Source organism: Hevea brasiliensis, chromosome 17 (assembly GCF_030052815.1).
Source record: "Hevea brasiliensis isolate MT/VB/25A 57/8 chromosome 17, ASM3005281v1, whole genome shotgun sequence".
NCBI classification, from domain to species: Eukaryota; Viridiplantae; Streptophyta; class Magnoliopsida; order Malpighiales; family Euphorbiaceae; genus Hevea; species Hevea brasiliensis.
This window is the reverse complement of record NC_079509.1, coordinates 22,490,766-22,508,552: the sequence shown is the minus strand read 5'-3', so window position 1 is coordinate 22,508,552 and position 17,787 is coordinate 22,490,766. Positions and strand designations below refer to the sequence as shown.

General features: G+C 38.4%; 1 protein-coding gene across 1 annotated transcript; it reads right to left on the bottom strand.

Annotated features, from left to right (window-relative positions):
- Positions 1–1,114: 1,114 nt before the first annotated feature.
- LOC110641886 (protein CHLORORESPIRATORY REDUCTION 6, chloroplastic) lies at positions 1,115–3,321 on the bottom strand. The gene is made up of 4 exons (XM_021793752.2): positions 2,986–3,321; positions 2,093–2,224; positions 1,799–2,007; positions 1,115–1,676 (listed from the first exon to the last, which is right to left on the bottom strand). The coding sequence occupies exons 1-4, from the start codon at positions 3,197–3,199 to the stop codon at positions 1,473–1,475; spliced, it is 759 nt and encodes a 252-aa protein (XP_021649444.1). The 5' UTR covers positions 3,200–3,321; the 3' UTR covers positions 1,115–1,472.
- Positions 3,322–17,787: the final 14,466 nt, after the last annotated feature.

Below are 17,787 nucleotides of genomic sequence, written 5' to 3'. Positions count from 1 at the left end.
GGACAGCCTTTGTAAAGCAGTAACAACTTCACTGAAGATGGAATTGAACCTCCGTGGGATCAAGGATTGTTGAAGCATCCATGGCATTGCATTGTGGAAATCAAATTTTATAATGATAGAACTACAGTTGAACCAAAGGAAAAGGTGTCGCACAGAGAGTGTGAGAGCTTTGCAAATCGCTTTTAATCATGCTTCGTTAATTTGAATATGCAGGACCAATGATGCAAGGAAAAAAGAGAATGTAGAATATCAGTATCATCTCTCACTCTCAACACGCCACCAATTGCAATAGAACTTTGCTTGCCGAAGGATGAGTCGTCCACATTCCCCTTGTTTAGTGTAATAGCTAAGTTGTATGCAGATAACAGAATGACTTAAAAACTGAAAATTAACATATAACATATAGAATAAAAGTTAAAGAGAAAAAGAGGATGAGAATCCTGACTTCAGGATTATCAAATACCACAAAGCTTAGAGCAAATGTTTCAGCAACAAAATCTCTACCTAGCCATTTGTGTTTGTATTGTAGCAGATGGTGCATGATAAGATGTGATATTAAGTCAGGTGTAAAATTTCAATAGTGGGCTGGGGCTTAAATTTGCAAAGCCATGACTGGCATCCCTCTTATAAATTTGGGTCTATGTAATACTGCCCGAGTACATTTTAGACGCAGCTGTTTTAGTTTGCAGCCTCATCCACAATAGAAATGGCAAGTGATAGAAGAGTAAATAGATTCTCATTATGCTTAATTATAACAAATATATACTCATAACAACTGAACGCCATTGCCATACACTACAGATTTCATCCATGTTATAGAAGCTTTGCTATTATCTGAGAACAGTCGAAAGTTGCCAACTTGATTTCCTTTGGAAATCCAAGCTATTTTATTGAGACAAGATTGGTGATATTTTCTGTATGTATTTTACTTTCTACACTATAAATGTTCATGCCATTTCTTTTTCATTCATCAAAATATGCAGATTATGAATTAAAGCAAGAGAAGACCAAGAAATGAGGTAAAATCGTGATTGTCTAGTGTGAGACATCTGAAGCATAATTTGGTATTATCAATTGCAAATGTGCAGAGATGAGAGAAGCAGATTATTTCAAATTATTTTCAACGAAAATCTTCTAATGCACATTGCATTAAATATTTCTTATTTCTTTTATCTGGATTCTGAAGTTCATTAAAGGTTGCACAAATCTACTGCTGAAGGTACAAAGAATCAAGCACTCATAAGAGTGTATAGCTGTATATGGCATAACTCGGCGTCTGTTGGTGTGGTGCTTCAGAGATCTCTTCCAAGCAGCTGCTTCTCAGCAGTGACTGACTGTTGGTTGCAGCTCCTTCAAGATGCCAATTGACACCCAGCAGCTTATACGATATATCTTCAAACTCCATCATGAGGCGTCATAGGAAATTTCTGATCAGCCTATGGAAAAAAGTTGTCAGATTTAGCATTGCCTGTTTATAAAGCAGGTGGGGATTGATCCACCAATTCAAAAAGTTCATCTCCTATCCCAAATCCAAGCATCCTGGCCATGTCACTCGTCTTCAGTCTAGGCTTTGGAAAATTATGCTGCTTCAACCAAGAATATACAATGAAAACTTTCTCCATGATAAACAATTCCAATGCCTCAGGATTAAAAACAACACCCATTTTCATATTCATCTGCCAAACAGACAATCTCCGAAGTTAGGTCATTAAAAATGCAGTTAGGCTACCGAATCATATACATATACCGTCATCGACTACCGAATCATATACATATACCCTCGTCGACTGTCTATTACCTGGTGAGGGACTAACATGGCTGCATAACGGGCAAGCTCTCCAGCTCTCCAATCTAACAAGACAGGTAGCCAAGGATAAGTAGCATCAAGTCTCACAAACCAGAGTCTTATATCAGGAAATTCTGATAGTTCTCGAGGATCATGCTGATCTTCTCTTGTATAGTTAATGGTGAATCCAATTGTACGCTCAAGAAATTCTTTAGGCTCAGCTAAAGCAAAGTTAACAGGAAAACTTCATCAGGGCCATGTAGCAGCATTTAACAATTACTCTTTTAAGCATGGTTTTGGGCTTACCTGATGAAGGTGAAGTAATTCCTGTAACCGAGTGAAAGGGGGATAAATCAAGACGGCCAATAACATCGTTATTGATAACAACATCAAATCGACCCTCAGTTGGGGGCATTGGAGGTGAAAATGAAGCGGAATCTGTCAATGTCAAGGATAACTAACTAACTCACTCAAACAGATAATGCAAACAGAAAGGTTTAATTCAATATTCCATGGATCATTTCAGCTCAACTATTGATCACCAAACTATGAGCATTTCTGATTCCTCTTCTGCATACTTAATTGAAGTTCAATTTAAAGAAAATTAGAGAATAAAAAGTGAAATATTGTGCTCGAGCTAGTTTTCTTAAACCAAACGCATCTATGTCAATTTCATACATGCTTTTCCTAAAATCCTTGGCGAATGTGTCAAGAGTCCCACATCAAAAGAATACAAGTTCAAAGTGGTTATAATGTGGATGACAAATAATCTACCTTGCAATGGTTAGTCCAAGCTTCATGGACTCTTGCATCTGCCGGCAATTCAATTCAGTTTGATAGAATGCAGGTATATCTACTTCACAGGAAAATCTCCAGAAACGCAAAAGATATGCTCAAGTTCTAAACTTGAACATGACCCAGAAGGGCTAAATATGTAAGTTGGTCTTCTTACTTCATTTTGAAGTATTTCTCGCTGAAGAATTATATATATAGTTCTCTTTCATATTTGGTTATCAATTTCTAGTTGTGAAAGCTTTTTATTCTTGCATGCTATCTTCAAATGGAGTTTTAAAAGACTGAGCTAAAACTATGAAACACCAAAAAGCGCAAAGCAATTACAGTATTGAGCGACAAATAATTACACAATTATAAACACTGATAACTTATTGAAAGACTAAGCAAAGCAAACTTATACTTACCTTCTTCATCATCATATAAAGAAAGATCAAAATTTCCCGAAGGATTGAACGAAACAGAGACTGCAACTTGCCCTTGCTGTCTAGCCAAGCGAGAAACGGGCAAATTAGCCACTGAATCTGAGATGGGTTTACAGGAAATCCATGGAGAGTTAGATGCAATAATCTGTTTCGGAAAAGGAAAATATGGGAAAAAGGGCTTGATGGTGGTAGCCATGGAAGGCAATTCTATTTAGGTCTCTCCTGAAAGCGCTAGTGTTGTATAATGCAAAACAGTTAAACGTAGAACTGTCCTGCTTTTTCAGTTTATCTATCTGCAGCTCTTTTGTGGCCATGTTTTAAAATGCCCATATCCGTTCGTAGGGCTTTTTGAGGTGTACAGCTTAACCATAAACGAAAGGAAGGGAGCTCATTGATTATTAGATTTACTTTTTCTTATTAATTAGAATTTAAATCTTGATTTCAGGGGTTAATAATTATCAAACTAATCTTAATATTTAATAAAAAAACAATTTATCATTCTAATGTACAATTAAAACTATTAATCAACATAGCATGGTATATAAGAAGACACAAATTGCATTGGGGTTCTCATAGCATATTGTCCCATCAAACAAATGTTGTTAGAGAAAAAATAAGCCCAAAAAAATGTCAATTTTATTATAAAAATAATCACAATCAAAGATAAAAAAAAAAATTAGAGAGAAAATAGAGAGAATTTTATTTTATGATCAGAAGATGAATGATAATAGAATTAAAGAAACCCCTATTTATAGGATATATGTTATATCTCAAGAAATATAATATTGAATAGTCTATTAAATAAAGTTACAGAGAAAATAAATGAATTCATTAAAAATATAAATGGACATCCATCATAAATATAGATGTATAACGCTCCTCCTTGAATGTCCATTCACAAAAAATGTGTAATGGCCCGGCCCACTAGTGATATTGTCCGCTCTGGGCCGAAGCCCTCACGGTTTTAAAACGCGTCAATAGGGGTTAGGAACCTCCATCTTATAAACCCAGCATCTCTCCCGTGTTTTGTCGATGTGGGATTTGCCTAGGGTGTTACAATCCACCCCCCTTATGGGACTCAGCGTCCTCGCTGAGATTTGCCCCACCATCGTTCAAGGTTGCACGCGGAGCGGCTCTGATACCACAAATATAATGGCCCGGCCCACTAGTGATATTGTCCGCTCTGGGCCGAAGCCCTCACGGTTTTAAAACGCGTCAATAGGGGTTAGGAACCTCCATCTTATAAACCTAGCATCTCTCCCGTGTTTTGTCGATGTGGGATTTGCCTAGGGTGTTACAACCCACCCCCCTTATGGGACTCAGCGTCCTCGCTGAGGTTTGCCCCACCATTGTTCAAGGTTGCACGTGGAGCGGCTCTGATACCACAAATGTAATGGCCCGGCCCACTAGTGATATTGTCCACTCTGAGCCGAAGCCTTCACGGTTTTAAAACGCGTCAATAGGGGTTACGAACCATCAACTTATAAATCCAGCATCTCTCCCGTGTTTTGTCGATGTGGGATTTGCCTAGGGTGTTACAATCCACCCCCCTTATGGGACTCAGTGTCCTCGCTGAGGTTTGCCCCACCATCGTTCAAGGTTGCACGCGGAGCGGCTCTGATACCACAAATGTAATGGCCCAACCCACTAGTGATATTGTCCGCTCTGAGCCGAAGCCCTCACGATTTTAAAACGCGTCAATAGGGGTTACGAACCATCAACTTATAAACCCAGCATCTCTCCCGTGTTTTGTCGATGTGGGATTTGCCTAGGGTGTTACAGAATGTCTCATTAAAACTTTACTAGGAAGAAGAGTACAATTCTTTGTACCTAAAAATTTAACTCCCACTTATGAAGATGTGCTTTTAAAACCTTAAGCTGATGCATTTCAAGCTTGTACACCGTTTTCTCAAATGTTGCAATCGGTAGAGACTTGGCAAACAAATTTGCCAGATTTTCACTTGAATAAATTTGTTGCACATCAATATCACCACTCTTCTAAAGATCATGTGTGAAAAAGAACTTTGGTGAAATATTTTTAGTTCTATCTCCCTTGACCACTCTTCTAAAGATCATGTGTGAAAAAGAACTTTGGTGAAATATTTTTAGTTCTATCTCCCTTGATGAATCCTCCCTTTAACTAGGCTATGCATGCTACATTATCTTCATATGATACTGTGGGTATGTTATTGTAAGCCGCACTTCTCTCGAATAAAATGAGTTATGGATCTCAACCAAATGCATTCTCGACTTGCTTCATGAATGGCTATTATTTCTGCATGATTTGAAGAAGTAGCAGCTCTAGATTGTTTTGTAGATCGCCATGATATAGCTGTACCACCAAAAGTGAATAAATAGCCTATTTGGGATCTTGCTTTGTGTGAATTAGATGAACACCCTACATCTGCATAACTAATTAGATCTGGTCTAGATTTATTGGAATAAAACAAGCCTATATTAATTGTTCCTTTTAAATATCACAATATATGCTTAATTCCATTCCAATGTCTCCGAGTAGGAGCGAAACAATATCTTGCAAGCATATCAACAGAAAATGCTATATTTAGTAATAGTGGCAAGATACATAAATGCACCGATTGCACTCAGTTATGGTATATTAGGACCAAAGAGTTCTTCACCATTTTCTTGAGGCCGAAACGGATATTTATTCACATCAAGTGATCAAACATCCATTGAGGTACTTAAAGGATGTGCTTTATCCATGTAAAACAATTTCAAAATCTTTTCTGTATAGGTAGGTTGTGAAGGAACGGAAACGTGAAAAACAGAAATTTATACCATTGAATTTAAAAATTTTCACCTAGGGTTACATGCATCATGCAAGATTTATTTTTATCTATTTGATTTCAATGATAAACAACATATTAAAACTCTTTTAATATGTTTTTGGATCTGTATTTGCCATTTAAGATTTTTAAATTAATCAGATTAATTTTAGAACCCTAGATTAAATCAAGAATAAACACACTAACTTCTTGATGCACTGCAGTGTATTTGCGCTTTTGAGATGCGTCTTCAGGACACCAGATGTTGTCCTTGTAGCTTGTCCACACCAAGAACACCTATGGCAGCCCTTGAACAGCTTCTAAAGCTTTTTCTATTAATTAAAAAATCAAGTTTTTCCTTTTAAGAGATTAAAGATGTAAACAGGACACTAGAAACAATTTCTAGTATTTTTAATTCAAGAGATTGATGGCTAATCTCTTTGAATTAATGAGAGATGAAGAGGAAGAGAGAATATGAGTCTCAAAGGTGGCGGCACACAATGGGAGGCAGCAGCTTGTATTTTTTTTTTCTTTTTCATAACAACACTTATATAGCTAGGTTAACACATTAAACCCTTGCCACATGTCACTCTTTGATTGTTTCTAGGTTTAATTGACTCAACCACATTGTGCTAAGTGTCAAACCTATATTTAATCTTGATTTTAATCATCTTACATGATTGAAAGACATTTGGCAAGCTTATGTGTAATGCCATGTGTCACCATCTCATGGTGCCACATGTCACCCTGCAAAATGACCAAAATGCCCCTGTGTCTTAATTTTGAGTTCTCAATCCAAAATAATTATTTCTCTTCTTTTAATTAATTTATATCAAATATAAATCAATTAATTAATCTTTATTAATTAATTTCTCATTAATTAAATTCATATTTAAACACTTTAAATATAAATTTAATTTATACTATACATCTAATAATCTAGATTTGGTTTCAAGCCATGCTAGGGACTTTGCAATCTAATTGCAAACCAAACCTATTTAATTAATCAACTAAACTCTTTAATTAATTAATTAAATCATATTTAATTAGGTGATAATTTGTGTATGTGTATGACTTACTAGGCTCATCACTAATTGGCAATGAGATATGATATCAACTCTTAATATCATCAGAACTCTTTCTTACCATAAATGATTCTCTAAATCATTTTATGCACCTCATAGACCATGGTTAACACCTAGCATAGCATGCTATGGCCATCCAATTAGTAATAAGGTTTACTTTAAATGAACCTATAATCATATGTTACCATGCACTGGAATCTCTTTGTTACAAAATCCCAACTCAAGCTGAAGTCATGGTTTATGTTAAACTCCATTTGCTATGAATATCATGTTCTCTTTTAATTCCAGTTCTTGATTAAAAAGATTTTCTTATCAGAAACTCTTTTCTGATTAAATCTATCTGTCCTGGTCAGGAACTTGAAATATTAAGAACAATTAAATGAACACAGGATTTTATCTCTATTTACTTAGAGGAACAGATTCCATCTTGATCAACACCTACCTCCATATATAACTAGTAGGAGCCAACACATGCCAATATACCCATACACAGTACAAGTATGAAAGCAGTATTAAACTCAAACTACCTATATACAAGATAACTGTGCTATCTCAGGTCTAAAGATTATGTGCATTGATATGATTTATGACAAAACATTGACAAGAGTAAACTCCATGTGCTTGTCATAAGTGTCACTGGTTCGGCCTACTTATCATTTATAAGTGCCTATCATGTTTGTCATATGGCATGAGACTCACCATTCCATCTTATTTATATCTCATATAAATAACTTGGGAACAAACATGAATACAATCTTTTTAGATAAGTCATGTCCTTATTATGAAGTATCCTCGATTGTGAACCTATTTATGATACTTTGTACTAGAAATACTGTCACTCATATTCTTAACAACTTAAAAATAGAATTTCTAACAAAATATCAATGGACCTTTTCTATTACACATAAATATATTTTGTAAATGGAAAAGTGAATATGCCTTTTATTAATAAAATATGTACAAGATACATACTTAATGATATGCTCTAGGGCATACTACTAACAATCTCCCACTAGCACTAGAGCCATTCATTACAATACCTTAGACCCATCTTCTCAAGATGTCAGTTTAACTGAGCTTGTGATAAAGGCTTAGTGAATGGATCAGCTGGATTTTTAGCTGATGCTATTTTCTGCATGGCTGTATCGCCTTGCCCAACTATTTTTCTAATAATGTGATAGTGCCTTTCTATGTGTTTGGCTTTCTAGTGAGACCAGGATTTCTTATATCCAAACAGCTTCCTTTGCAGCATCTGATGCAGCAATATACTCAGCCTCGGTAGTGGAATCTGCAGTCGTGCTCTGTTTGGAACTCTTCCAACTGACTGCACCTCCATTACAAATGAACACATATCCAGAGGTAGACTTTCTACCATTGATATCTGATTGGAAATCAGAATCAGTATAACCATCCAATTTGCAAGTCTCCACCTCTATAGATCAAGAATAAATCCTTTATTCTTCTCAAGTACTTAAGGATATTCTTGACAGCTATCCAGTATTCTAAACCTAGATTGAATTGATACTTGCTAGTCAAACTAATAGCATATACGATATCCGGCCTAGTACATAACATTGCATACATTAAACTTCCAATAGCCGAAGCATATGGAATCCTGGCCATTTTATCTCTTTCTTCAGGTGTCTTTGGAGACATCTCTTTAGAAAGATGGATACCATGTCTCACTGGTGTCACAAGGTGCTTTGCGGTCGCCTGGACGAACACTCACCGAAGTGGGAAAGAGTGAGAAGTCTCCACTTTAATTTTGAGGGGAATTAAAGAAAACCATTTATGAAAATAAATTTAAATGAAACCACTTCGAAAACAGAGATTCTAGGTTCAGGGTCTATATACGGGCGGGAAAGGTGTTAGGCACCCCACCTCGTCCCTCAATAAGGGTAAACAGATTCAATTTTATGCTCTTTCATGAATTAAAAGGGTAGTTAGGGGGTTAGGATAATAATGATGTTAATCCTTTGTGTAAAATAAAGGAATGTTTAATATTTCACCCATTTTGGGTTGCCCAAGAACACAAGTTCATGAGATGGCCCCTTAGTGATTAGGTGTTCGAATAAAGGTGCCTTGTGTATTGGAGTTTTGTTTTCTTTGAACTACACTAAGAGAGCTCGGGATGGAATCTCTCCCGATCTCTAAATATATTTATTAAAGGTTGGGAGATTTCGGATAAGAACTCTCCTCCGATCTCTCTGTTTTAAATTTAAGCGAGAATCAGGTAAGAACTCTCCCCCTATCTCTTCTGATTTTTGGCGAAGGGTCTCGAATAAGAACTCTCCTCCAATTTTTGCGTTTTATTTGAATGAGGATCGGGTAAGAACTCTCCCCCGACCTCTTAAAGTTTTTAGTTTGAGATTTTAAAGAGGGACCTCGGATAAGAACTCTCCTCCGATCTCCGTATATTTATTAAAAGTTTGGTTGAGAATCAGATAAGAACTCTCCTCTGATCTCTTTAAGTAATTAATTTAGAGTGAAGAATCTCGGATAAGAATTCTCTTCCGATCTCCACATATTTAATAAAGTTTTGGTTGAGAATCGGATAAAAACTCTCCTCCGATCTCTTTAAGTAATTAATTTAGAGTGAGGAATCTCGGATGAAATTCTCCTCCGATCTCCACATATTTGATAAAGTTTTGGTTGAGAATCGGATAAGAATTCTCCTCCGATCTCTTTAAGTAATTAATTTAGAGTGAGGAATCTCAGATAAGAATTCTCCTCCGATCTCCTGTGTTTTTGTTTGAAATGAGGATCGGGTAAGAACTCTCCCCCGACCTCTTAAAATTTAATTATGATCGTATATCGTGAGAACCTTAGACTAAGGGTCCTGGCATTTGAAGACGCTGGGAACCCGAATAAGGCTTCTTTTAACCCATTGATATCTTATAACTAGGCAAGGGATACCAGACTGAATTTTTACCGATCTCCTTTGTGATTGCCTTGCCAGTATCTTTTGACAGGTAATGTTCGACCTCTTTTGTCTACTAGTATGGGATCCGATCTTACTTCGATCCCCCACTATACCAAGCTATCTCCTGGGCTTGTTTAGTGATTCGACTTCATAACTTTTCCCCCGATTTATTGTCAAAACTTTTATTATTTTAAAGAAACTTTCGTGTTAAGATACAACTACCAACGTTTTATCAAACTACCTATATGTTACCCATAACTAGAACATCTACATTTGGAGGTAATGAAGCTAAGAACAAGTAAATAACATGAACTAATGAACTAAAGGTGAACTCAAGAGAATAACCACCTACGTGAGGCTCTTTAACATAACATAATCTTGACAAAAATTATGAGCATAAAAACAAACACTTGATAAGACAAAGGTCTAGACGCTCACCTGTAGGAGGTTGAATTTATTGGACTAACTATGGAGTCACAAATATTGTAGAGCTGCGTGCTAATAATCTGGGGACTAATGCTTGCCTTGAAATAAAGATTACCAAGTGAGAATGCAGCCGAGCCGAAGTAATAATGACCGGATTGGAATGAGATTGAGTTTGGAAAATAAAAGGTGGATATAAAGATGATGAAGACAAGACTGAAACTGATAGGTGGTATTGCAGAGTAATGAACAAACTGAAAATGAAGAGTCTCAGTGTCCAATGCTCCTTCAATGGAAATACTTTAGAAAACTGATTTCTGAAGTTTCTCTATTTTGGAAGCTTAAAAATAGCAGAGTAGCAAGACTGAATCAAGTTTCAGAGCCTTTTCACTATAATCACCACCCCTTTCTTTTTTTGTTCTCCTTTCAACAGTATTGCATGCAGGTATTTTTAGGAAACGGGTGCTCCTAACGCAAGGTCAGGATCTCTTCTGGGGAGATGAAAGGTTTGGATTTAAAAGGACACGATCTGATGCCTGAGAATTGAAGATAATCAGAATGGACGACTGAGATCCCATTCAGAATATTTGTCCTCTCTCTTTTCCAATCCAACGGCTCAAAATTTTCTTGTCATGGGAGATCTGAGGACCGAGAATAAAAGGCGTCGGTCCTATCGTCTTCTCTTTGATCCAAGGGCTCCAGGCTTGTCCTTACAAGTAAGATCAATGGTGGAGATTGAGATGTACAGGACTGCCACGACATGTCTTGGCGCCTGTCAGCATTGTGGGTGATTCTGCAAATGAGGCGTGCGGTGGAGATTGGATCTCGCCTGCGACGCTTTAATTACCTCGACTCTGATTATGAAAAGGATTATCAGAAATTGTTTTATCATTTCCTTGCTTTTCGATCTCCCATGCCTTCCGATCTTTTTATTATGACCTTTTTCCGATCTCTAATATCGGGCTACTCTCCCGATCTCTCCCATTCCAGAACCTTCCTCTCTATCCAAGCTTCTTCAGTCAAAGCATTTAATCCTACGATTTTCGATGCATCTGCTTTGATTTCTGCTAGTAATAAATGCTCAGACCCCCCCCCTATATATATATACCTCAGCGGGGCATCCTTCTGCATTTCATTTCTCCTCTTTCCACTTCTCATTTCTCCTGCTCTGGCTTTTTCGCAAATAATCCCAGCCATGGTGACTGTTCTTAATCTTTTTCCGATTGTTTACTTTGTTCCTCGATTGAAAATTTATGATCCTGGAGATCGGAGAATCATGATAACCACCTCTGATGACAGTGAAAGAACCAAACTAATTTACCAATCCAGATCGAGAACATCGATCGTGTCGATCTCGAGTCGTTCGTTTAATATAATCGACGAACCGGTTTCGAGCGAGAAGACTGCTAATTTACCCCTTAAGATTAATGACTACCCTTTGAAGTTCATTTGGCTTCTCACCACATCGGGCATCCCAACTGCAGCTAGGTTCTGGTCGATGATTTTGATAACGACTCCTCATCCTCCTGAGAGTCATAGTCACTCCCTCTGAACTGTATATCTATCCACCGCCTATGTCTGGCTTTCTGATCAGACACATCTTTTGATTCAGTCACAAGACTAGGCTTTGACCTAGGTCCCTGCTAGGTAGGATGTACTGTCGATCTCTAGAGATCGCCCAAATAATGTAATTTGACCTTTAAAGGTCCTTAACGATGTATTCCGATCTCTTGAGATCGCCCAAATGATGTAATCTGACTTGTAAAGGTCCTTAACGATGTAATCCGATCTCTTGAGATCGCCCAAATGATGTAATCTGACCTTTTGGAAATGAAATAAAATTTTATTTTACCAATTATCATTTAATTACTGTATTAGTTATTTTCGATCTCTAATGTACATGTCCGATCTAGTTCCTAACTGAATAGCCCTTAGCCAATCTGTAATTCCGAACATCTACCTCAATTCACCAATCTTTAACTAGCCGATCTCCCCTTATTTATTTATTAGAGTTTCTGGAATGTTCTTACGACGTATCAGAAAAGCTGGTGAATTTCGCGAACCGATGCGCCGCTTGGGACACTGTGAGCATTGAATGCTCAGACGGGTATAAATAGGGGAAGGGTCAGTTAGTTGCTCCTTTATGTTATTTTCAGCACTTCACGAGCGGTTCTAAAATTCTCTCATTTCTTCAAGTTCTTCTGGCACCGATCACACTCTGGTAAGGGTTTTAATCCTTTTCTTACTTAAACCTTTTTATTTCTTTGAAAATGAGCAGTGACGAGGGTCAGAGAGCGACGAGCCCCCTTCCGTCCATGTCTCGTGGTCATCGGATGAAGTTGAAGTGGTCGGACCAGCTGGGCAATCTGAACCTCCTACGACCTCTGCTTCAACCCGTGGTCAAGCGGCACCATCAAGACGAACGCACTCCTCAGGGAGAGAAAACCTTCCCGTGGATGAGTTGCCATCAATCCTCCAAGAAACCGATCTTCAGTCGATTAGCCAAGAATACAACCTTCGGACTGACTCATACGAGCTTATCAGATGCCATGGCGATCTCTGAGCTAATCACTTCTTTGAAGAAAATGATGCGATCATGATATATGAAGAGCAATTGAAAGCCGGGCTGCGGTTTCCTCTTGATAACTTCTTCAAGGATGTTCTGAAATTCCACTAAGTATGTATAGCCCAAATACATTCGAACTCATGGCGAATTCTAGTGGCTTTTAGAGGCTTATGCCGAGCCAAAAAGCTCAAGCCCACAGCGAAGGTTTTTGCCGAGCTGCATAGACTTACTCGTCGAAAGGATGACGAGTATTGGTTTTTCCAAGCCAAACCGCACTGTGGGCTTTTTACCGATCTCCCCTCTTCACTGAAAAATTGGAAGAATCGCTTCTTTATTCTGAGGAGCAAGATTCCGAACAGTTTTGAGGGTTTCCCACGTAGCTGGCTGCATCTGGGCCCATTAATTCCGAAGCATATCGCCCTGAGTAGGGAAGAGGGCGCAATGATGATGGAGCTAAATGATCAAGCGGCCACTCAGAAGTTCTCCTGTTTAGATGCGGTGATGGCTGAACTACACCATTGGATGATGCGGCTGGTTACCAGCGAAGAACGCGGGCTTCAGCTCTCTGACCTCGACCCTGGTATTTTCTATATCTCTGATTTCTGGGCCTTAGCAAACTCACTGACTTTTCTTTGTGCAGGTATGGTGGGCAGCGAGGCTTCCAAAGAGAGCCGAAAGTGCAAGAGGGAGGTCTCTAAGAAAGTGCAAGAAATGAAGCATGCCGAGGCCTCGCATACTCCGAGGCATGATTCAGGAGAGATGCAGGGAGGCTCGTCCCGACCCTCGGGACCGCCGATCCCTGAAATAGAAGTGGTTCAGTCTCCTCCTCGATAAGAAGAGCTGCCACCACCTCCACCAGTTGCTTCGAGTGCGGAAGGGGGTCCTTCCCAACCTACTTCGAGGACCCTTTCCCGCGGTGCTCAAGTCCTGATTCACTCCCTGGAGAAAAACCAATCTGTTCGGGAGAATCCGGCTTTAGCAAAGGTTCTGGGAGCTTCCATATGTCTCCAAGAGGATCGGAATAAGCTGACCCAGGGCAGCATCGATGATCTCTTGGCCCAGACGATGAGTTTGAGTGTGGAGAGCTTGGTGAACCAGCATATCATCCGGGAAAAGGCTCATCATTTGAGGCAGGAGATCCTGAAGACGGTTCAAGAAGCAACTTCCGCCCGAGCCCAACTTTCATCCGCCCAGGACTACATAGCTGAGATTGAGGGGCGGATGAAATCTTATGAGGATAAGTTGGCCGAGCAGGCTCATGAACTTGAAGAAGCTTGGGGTTTCCGAGCTGCTGATGCCGCTCACCTCATTGAAGAACTTAGAGCGAAAGAAGAAGAGGCAGTGACAAGGGTGGGCGGCGCTTATGTGAACGCCCACGGCGACCTTTTAGCCCAGCTCAGGAGGCGTTATCCTGAAGAGGACTTTTCTTGGATGGTGGACCTGGCTCCCCAAGACGAAGAGGAGAGTGAGGAGGAAGCTAGGGGAGATAGAGAGGATGAGCGAAATGTAAAATAGGTTGGGGTGATCCTCTTGCCGAATGAATTGTATTTTTTACTTTGAAATGAAATGAAATTCTCTCTTTTGTTCAATGATTTAATAAGATCGGAAAGTATCTAAGTGGTACAAGTGCCTGATTGTTTGAACGTGTTAGAACATTAAACTTGAAAGCTCTTATTAATCTATGTATGAGAGGTCAGAAAAACATTGTAAGCATGAGATCAGCCTAAGCCAAGATCGAACACCGAACGAAACTTAAAATTAATAAAATTGGAGACCTGATTTGAACACTTAAGATCAGAAGCATCATTAAGCCGGATTGAACCCTTAACTTTAAACGATTATCCACAATATTTGTAAAAGGGAGATCGGAAATAAGACTGGATGGCAGGAAGACCTAATGTTGGTTTGATTTCGTTTGACAAGAGATCGGAAATGTGATTGACTGGCAAGGAGACTTGATAATTGATTTGAGAGATCGGTAATGAATTGAACGATATGGAGACTTGGCATTGGTTTGATCTCTTTGAAGAGAGATCGATAATGAAGTGAACGACATGGAGACTTAGTGTTGGGGATCGATTTCAAAGTCTACTGATTTCGGGGATCGACCAAAATATGGTGTCGACAGCTGCCCCTCTTTACATAATTTCTATTGAAGGGAATAAAATTTTCCGTGTAGGAATTATGTAAAGATTCAAACCCATATTTTGGGTGATCGGGTATTAAAACGTTGAAACTCGAAATTAAAGTTAAGAAACTAAAACCAACTTAGGTCAATGACCCAGAGGTTGATAACAGGAATTTTAAATGCTGAAAATTAAAATCAACTTAGATCAAGGAACCAGAGGTTGATGGCAGAAATTTAAATGCTGGAAATTAAAATCAACTTAGATCAAGGAACCAGAGGTTGATGACATGAATTTTAAATGCTAAAAATTAAAATCAACTTAGATCAAGGAACCAGAGATTGATGACATGAATTTTAAATGCAGAAATTTAAAATCAACTTAGATCAAGGAACCAGAGATTGATGACAGAAATTAAAATGCTGGAAACTAAATTCAACTTAGATTAAGGAACCAGAGGTTGATAACAGGAATTTAAATGCTGAAAAATTAAAATCAACTTAGATCAAGGAACCAGAGGTTGATGACAGGAATAAAAATGCTGAAAAATTAAAATCAACTTAGATCAAGGAACCAAAGGTTGATGGCAGAAATTTAAATGCTGGAAATTAAAATCAACTTAGATCAAGGAACCAGAGGTTGATAACAGGAATTTTAAATGCTGAAAATTAAAATCAACTTAGATCAAGGACCCAGAGGTTGATAACATGAATTTTAAATGCTGGAAATTAAAATCAACTTAGATCAAGGAACCAGAGGTTAATGACAGAAATTAAAACACTGGAAATTAAAATCAACTTAGATCAAGGAACCAGAGGTTGATGACAGAAATTAAAACACTGAAAAATTAAAATCAAATTAGATCAAGGAACTAGAGGTTGATAACAGAAATTTAAAAGCTGGAAATTAAAATCAACTTAGATCAAGAAACCAGAGGTTGATGGTAGAAATTTAAATGCTGAAAACTAAAATCAACTTGGATCAAGGAACCAGAGGTTGATGACAGAAATTTAAAGGCTGAAAAATTAAAATCAACTTAGATCAAGGGATCAGAGGTTGATAACAGAAATTTAAAGGCTGAAAAATTAAAATCAACTTAGATCAAGGGATCAGAGGTTGATAACAGAAATTTAAAGGCTGAAAAATTAAAATCAACTTGGATCAAGGAACCAGAGGTTGATAACAAAAATTTAAAAGCTGGAAATTAAAATCAACTTAGATCAAGGAACCAGAGGTTGATGGCAAAAATTTAAATGCGAAAAATTAAAATGCTTACAAAGCAAGCCTAACCTGACACAAGAAATTCTTCCGTGACGGAGTGTACTTAATAGAATCCCGAAGATAAACGATTAATGGAGGACGAGTTGCAAGACTTAACCCATCACTTCCCATTTCTTGCTCACTTCCTAGGATTCTCTTTCTGTTTCTTGACTTCCTTATTTTGCGAAAAGCGCCCTTGCGGGTTTTCACTTTCCCCTCTGCCCATTTGACTAAAAGCGCCCTTCTGGGTTTTCACCCCTAGTTTTTTTTTTTTTGGTCAGTTCCTGCAAATTTCCTAACAAAGTACATGAGGTTATCAATATCCAAATCCTAATCTTATGACAAAATTTCAACGGATTAATAGCGCACAAAATAAAGATGTAGAAAAAGACAGCATTAAAGTGTGAGTATACGAGAAAGATAAAGCGAAAAGATAAATTAAAATGCAAAGATGACTTTATTACGGCTTAAGAGATAAAGGTACAATTTCAAAGACAAAGGGTACAAGGATAGATCTCACAAATTCCTTGTAGTTGACTTTGAAGTCTTCTTAACTGCCATTATTCCAAGCACTCTATTGATGAAGGTTCATGCCGTGGTGGTTTATTTTCGCTCCTGGTCCAGTGTCTCCTTCCTTATTTCTCCATTTTCTGGTTCTAAGGGCGCCCTTTCGGGTTTTCGCCCTCATATTTTATTTTCTTTTTTTTTTCTTTCTTTTCTTTTTCAGGGTGCCTTTTCGGGTTTTCACCCTTCACTCATTTTACAGAAAGCGCCCTTCCGGCTTTTCGTCTTCTTTCGCATTTTTTTTTTTAGGCATAATACCTTTTGACAGTGTCAGCATTCACGGGTCTTGGAAATTCTTCTCTGTCCATATGGGTCAAGATTAGAGCTCCACCAGAAAATGACTTTTTAACCACGTAGGGTCCCTCATAGGTTGGCGACCATTTACCCTGGGCATCATTTTGATTCGGAAGCACCTTTTTCAGAACGAGATCTCCTGGTTGAAATTTGCACGGGCGAACACCTTTGTTAAATGCCCTAGCTATTCTTCTCTGGTATAACTACCCATGACATGCTGCCGTTAGCCTTTTCTCGTCTAGCAAATTCAATTGGCCCAACCTCGACTGGATCCATTTCGACTCATCAATTCCTGATTCCTTCAGAATCCTTAGGGAAGGAATTTCTACTTCAATAGGTAGAATAGCTTCCATCCCATAAACCAATGAATATGGAGTTCTCCCAGTTGATGTTCTTATAGAGGTCCGGTATGCATGAAGTGTGTAGGGAAGCATATCATGCCAATCTCTATAAGTGACTGTCATTTTTCGGATGATCCTCTTGAGATTTTTGTTGGTGGCTTCCACACTCCATTCATCTGGGGACAGTATGGTGAAGAATTGAGATGTCGGATCTTGTATCGATCACATAATCCCTGGATCTTCGGACCATTCAAATTCTTGGCGTTGTCAGTGACGATCTCGCTGGGAAGGCCGTGTCGGCATATGATATTATTTCTGAGGAATCTGAGGAATTTGAGGAATGTGTTCTACGTGATGTGGGCATATGACGTTGCTTCGACCCATTTGGAAAAGTAGTCAATAGCTACCAAGATAAA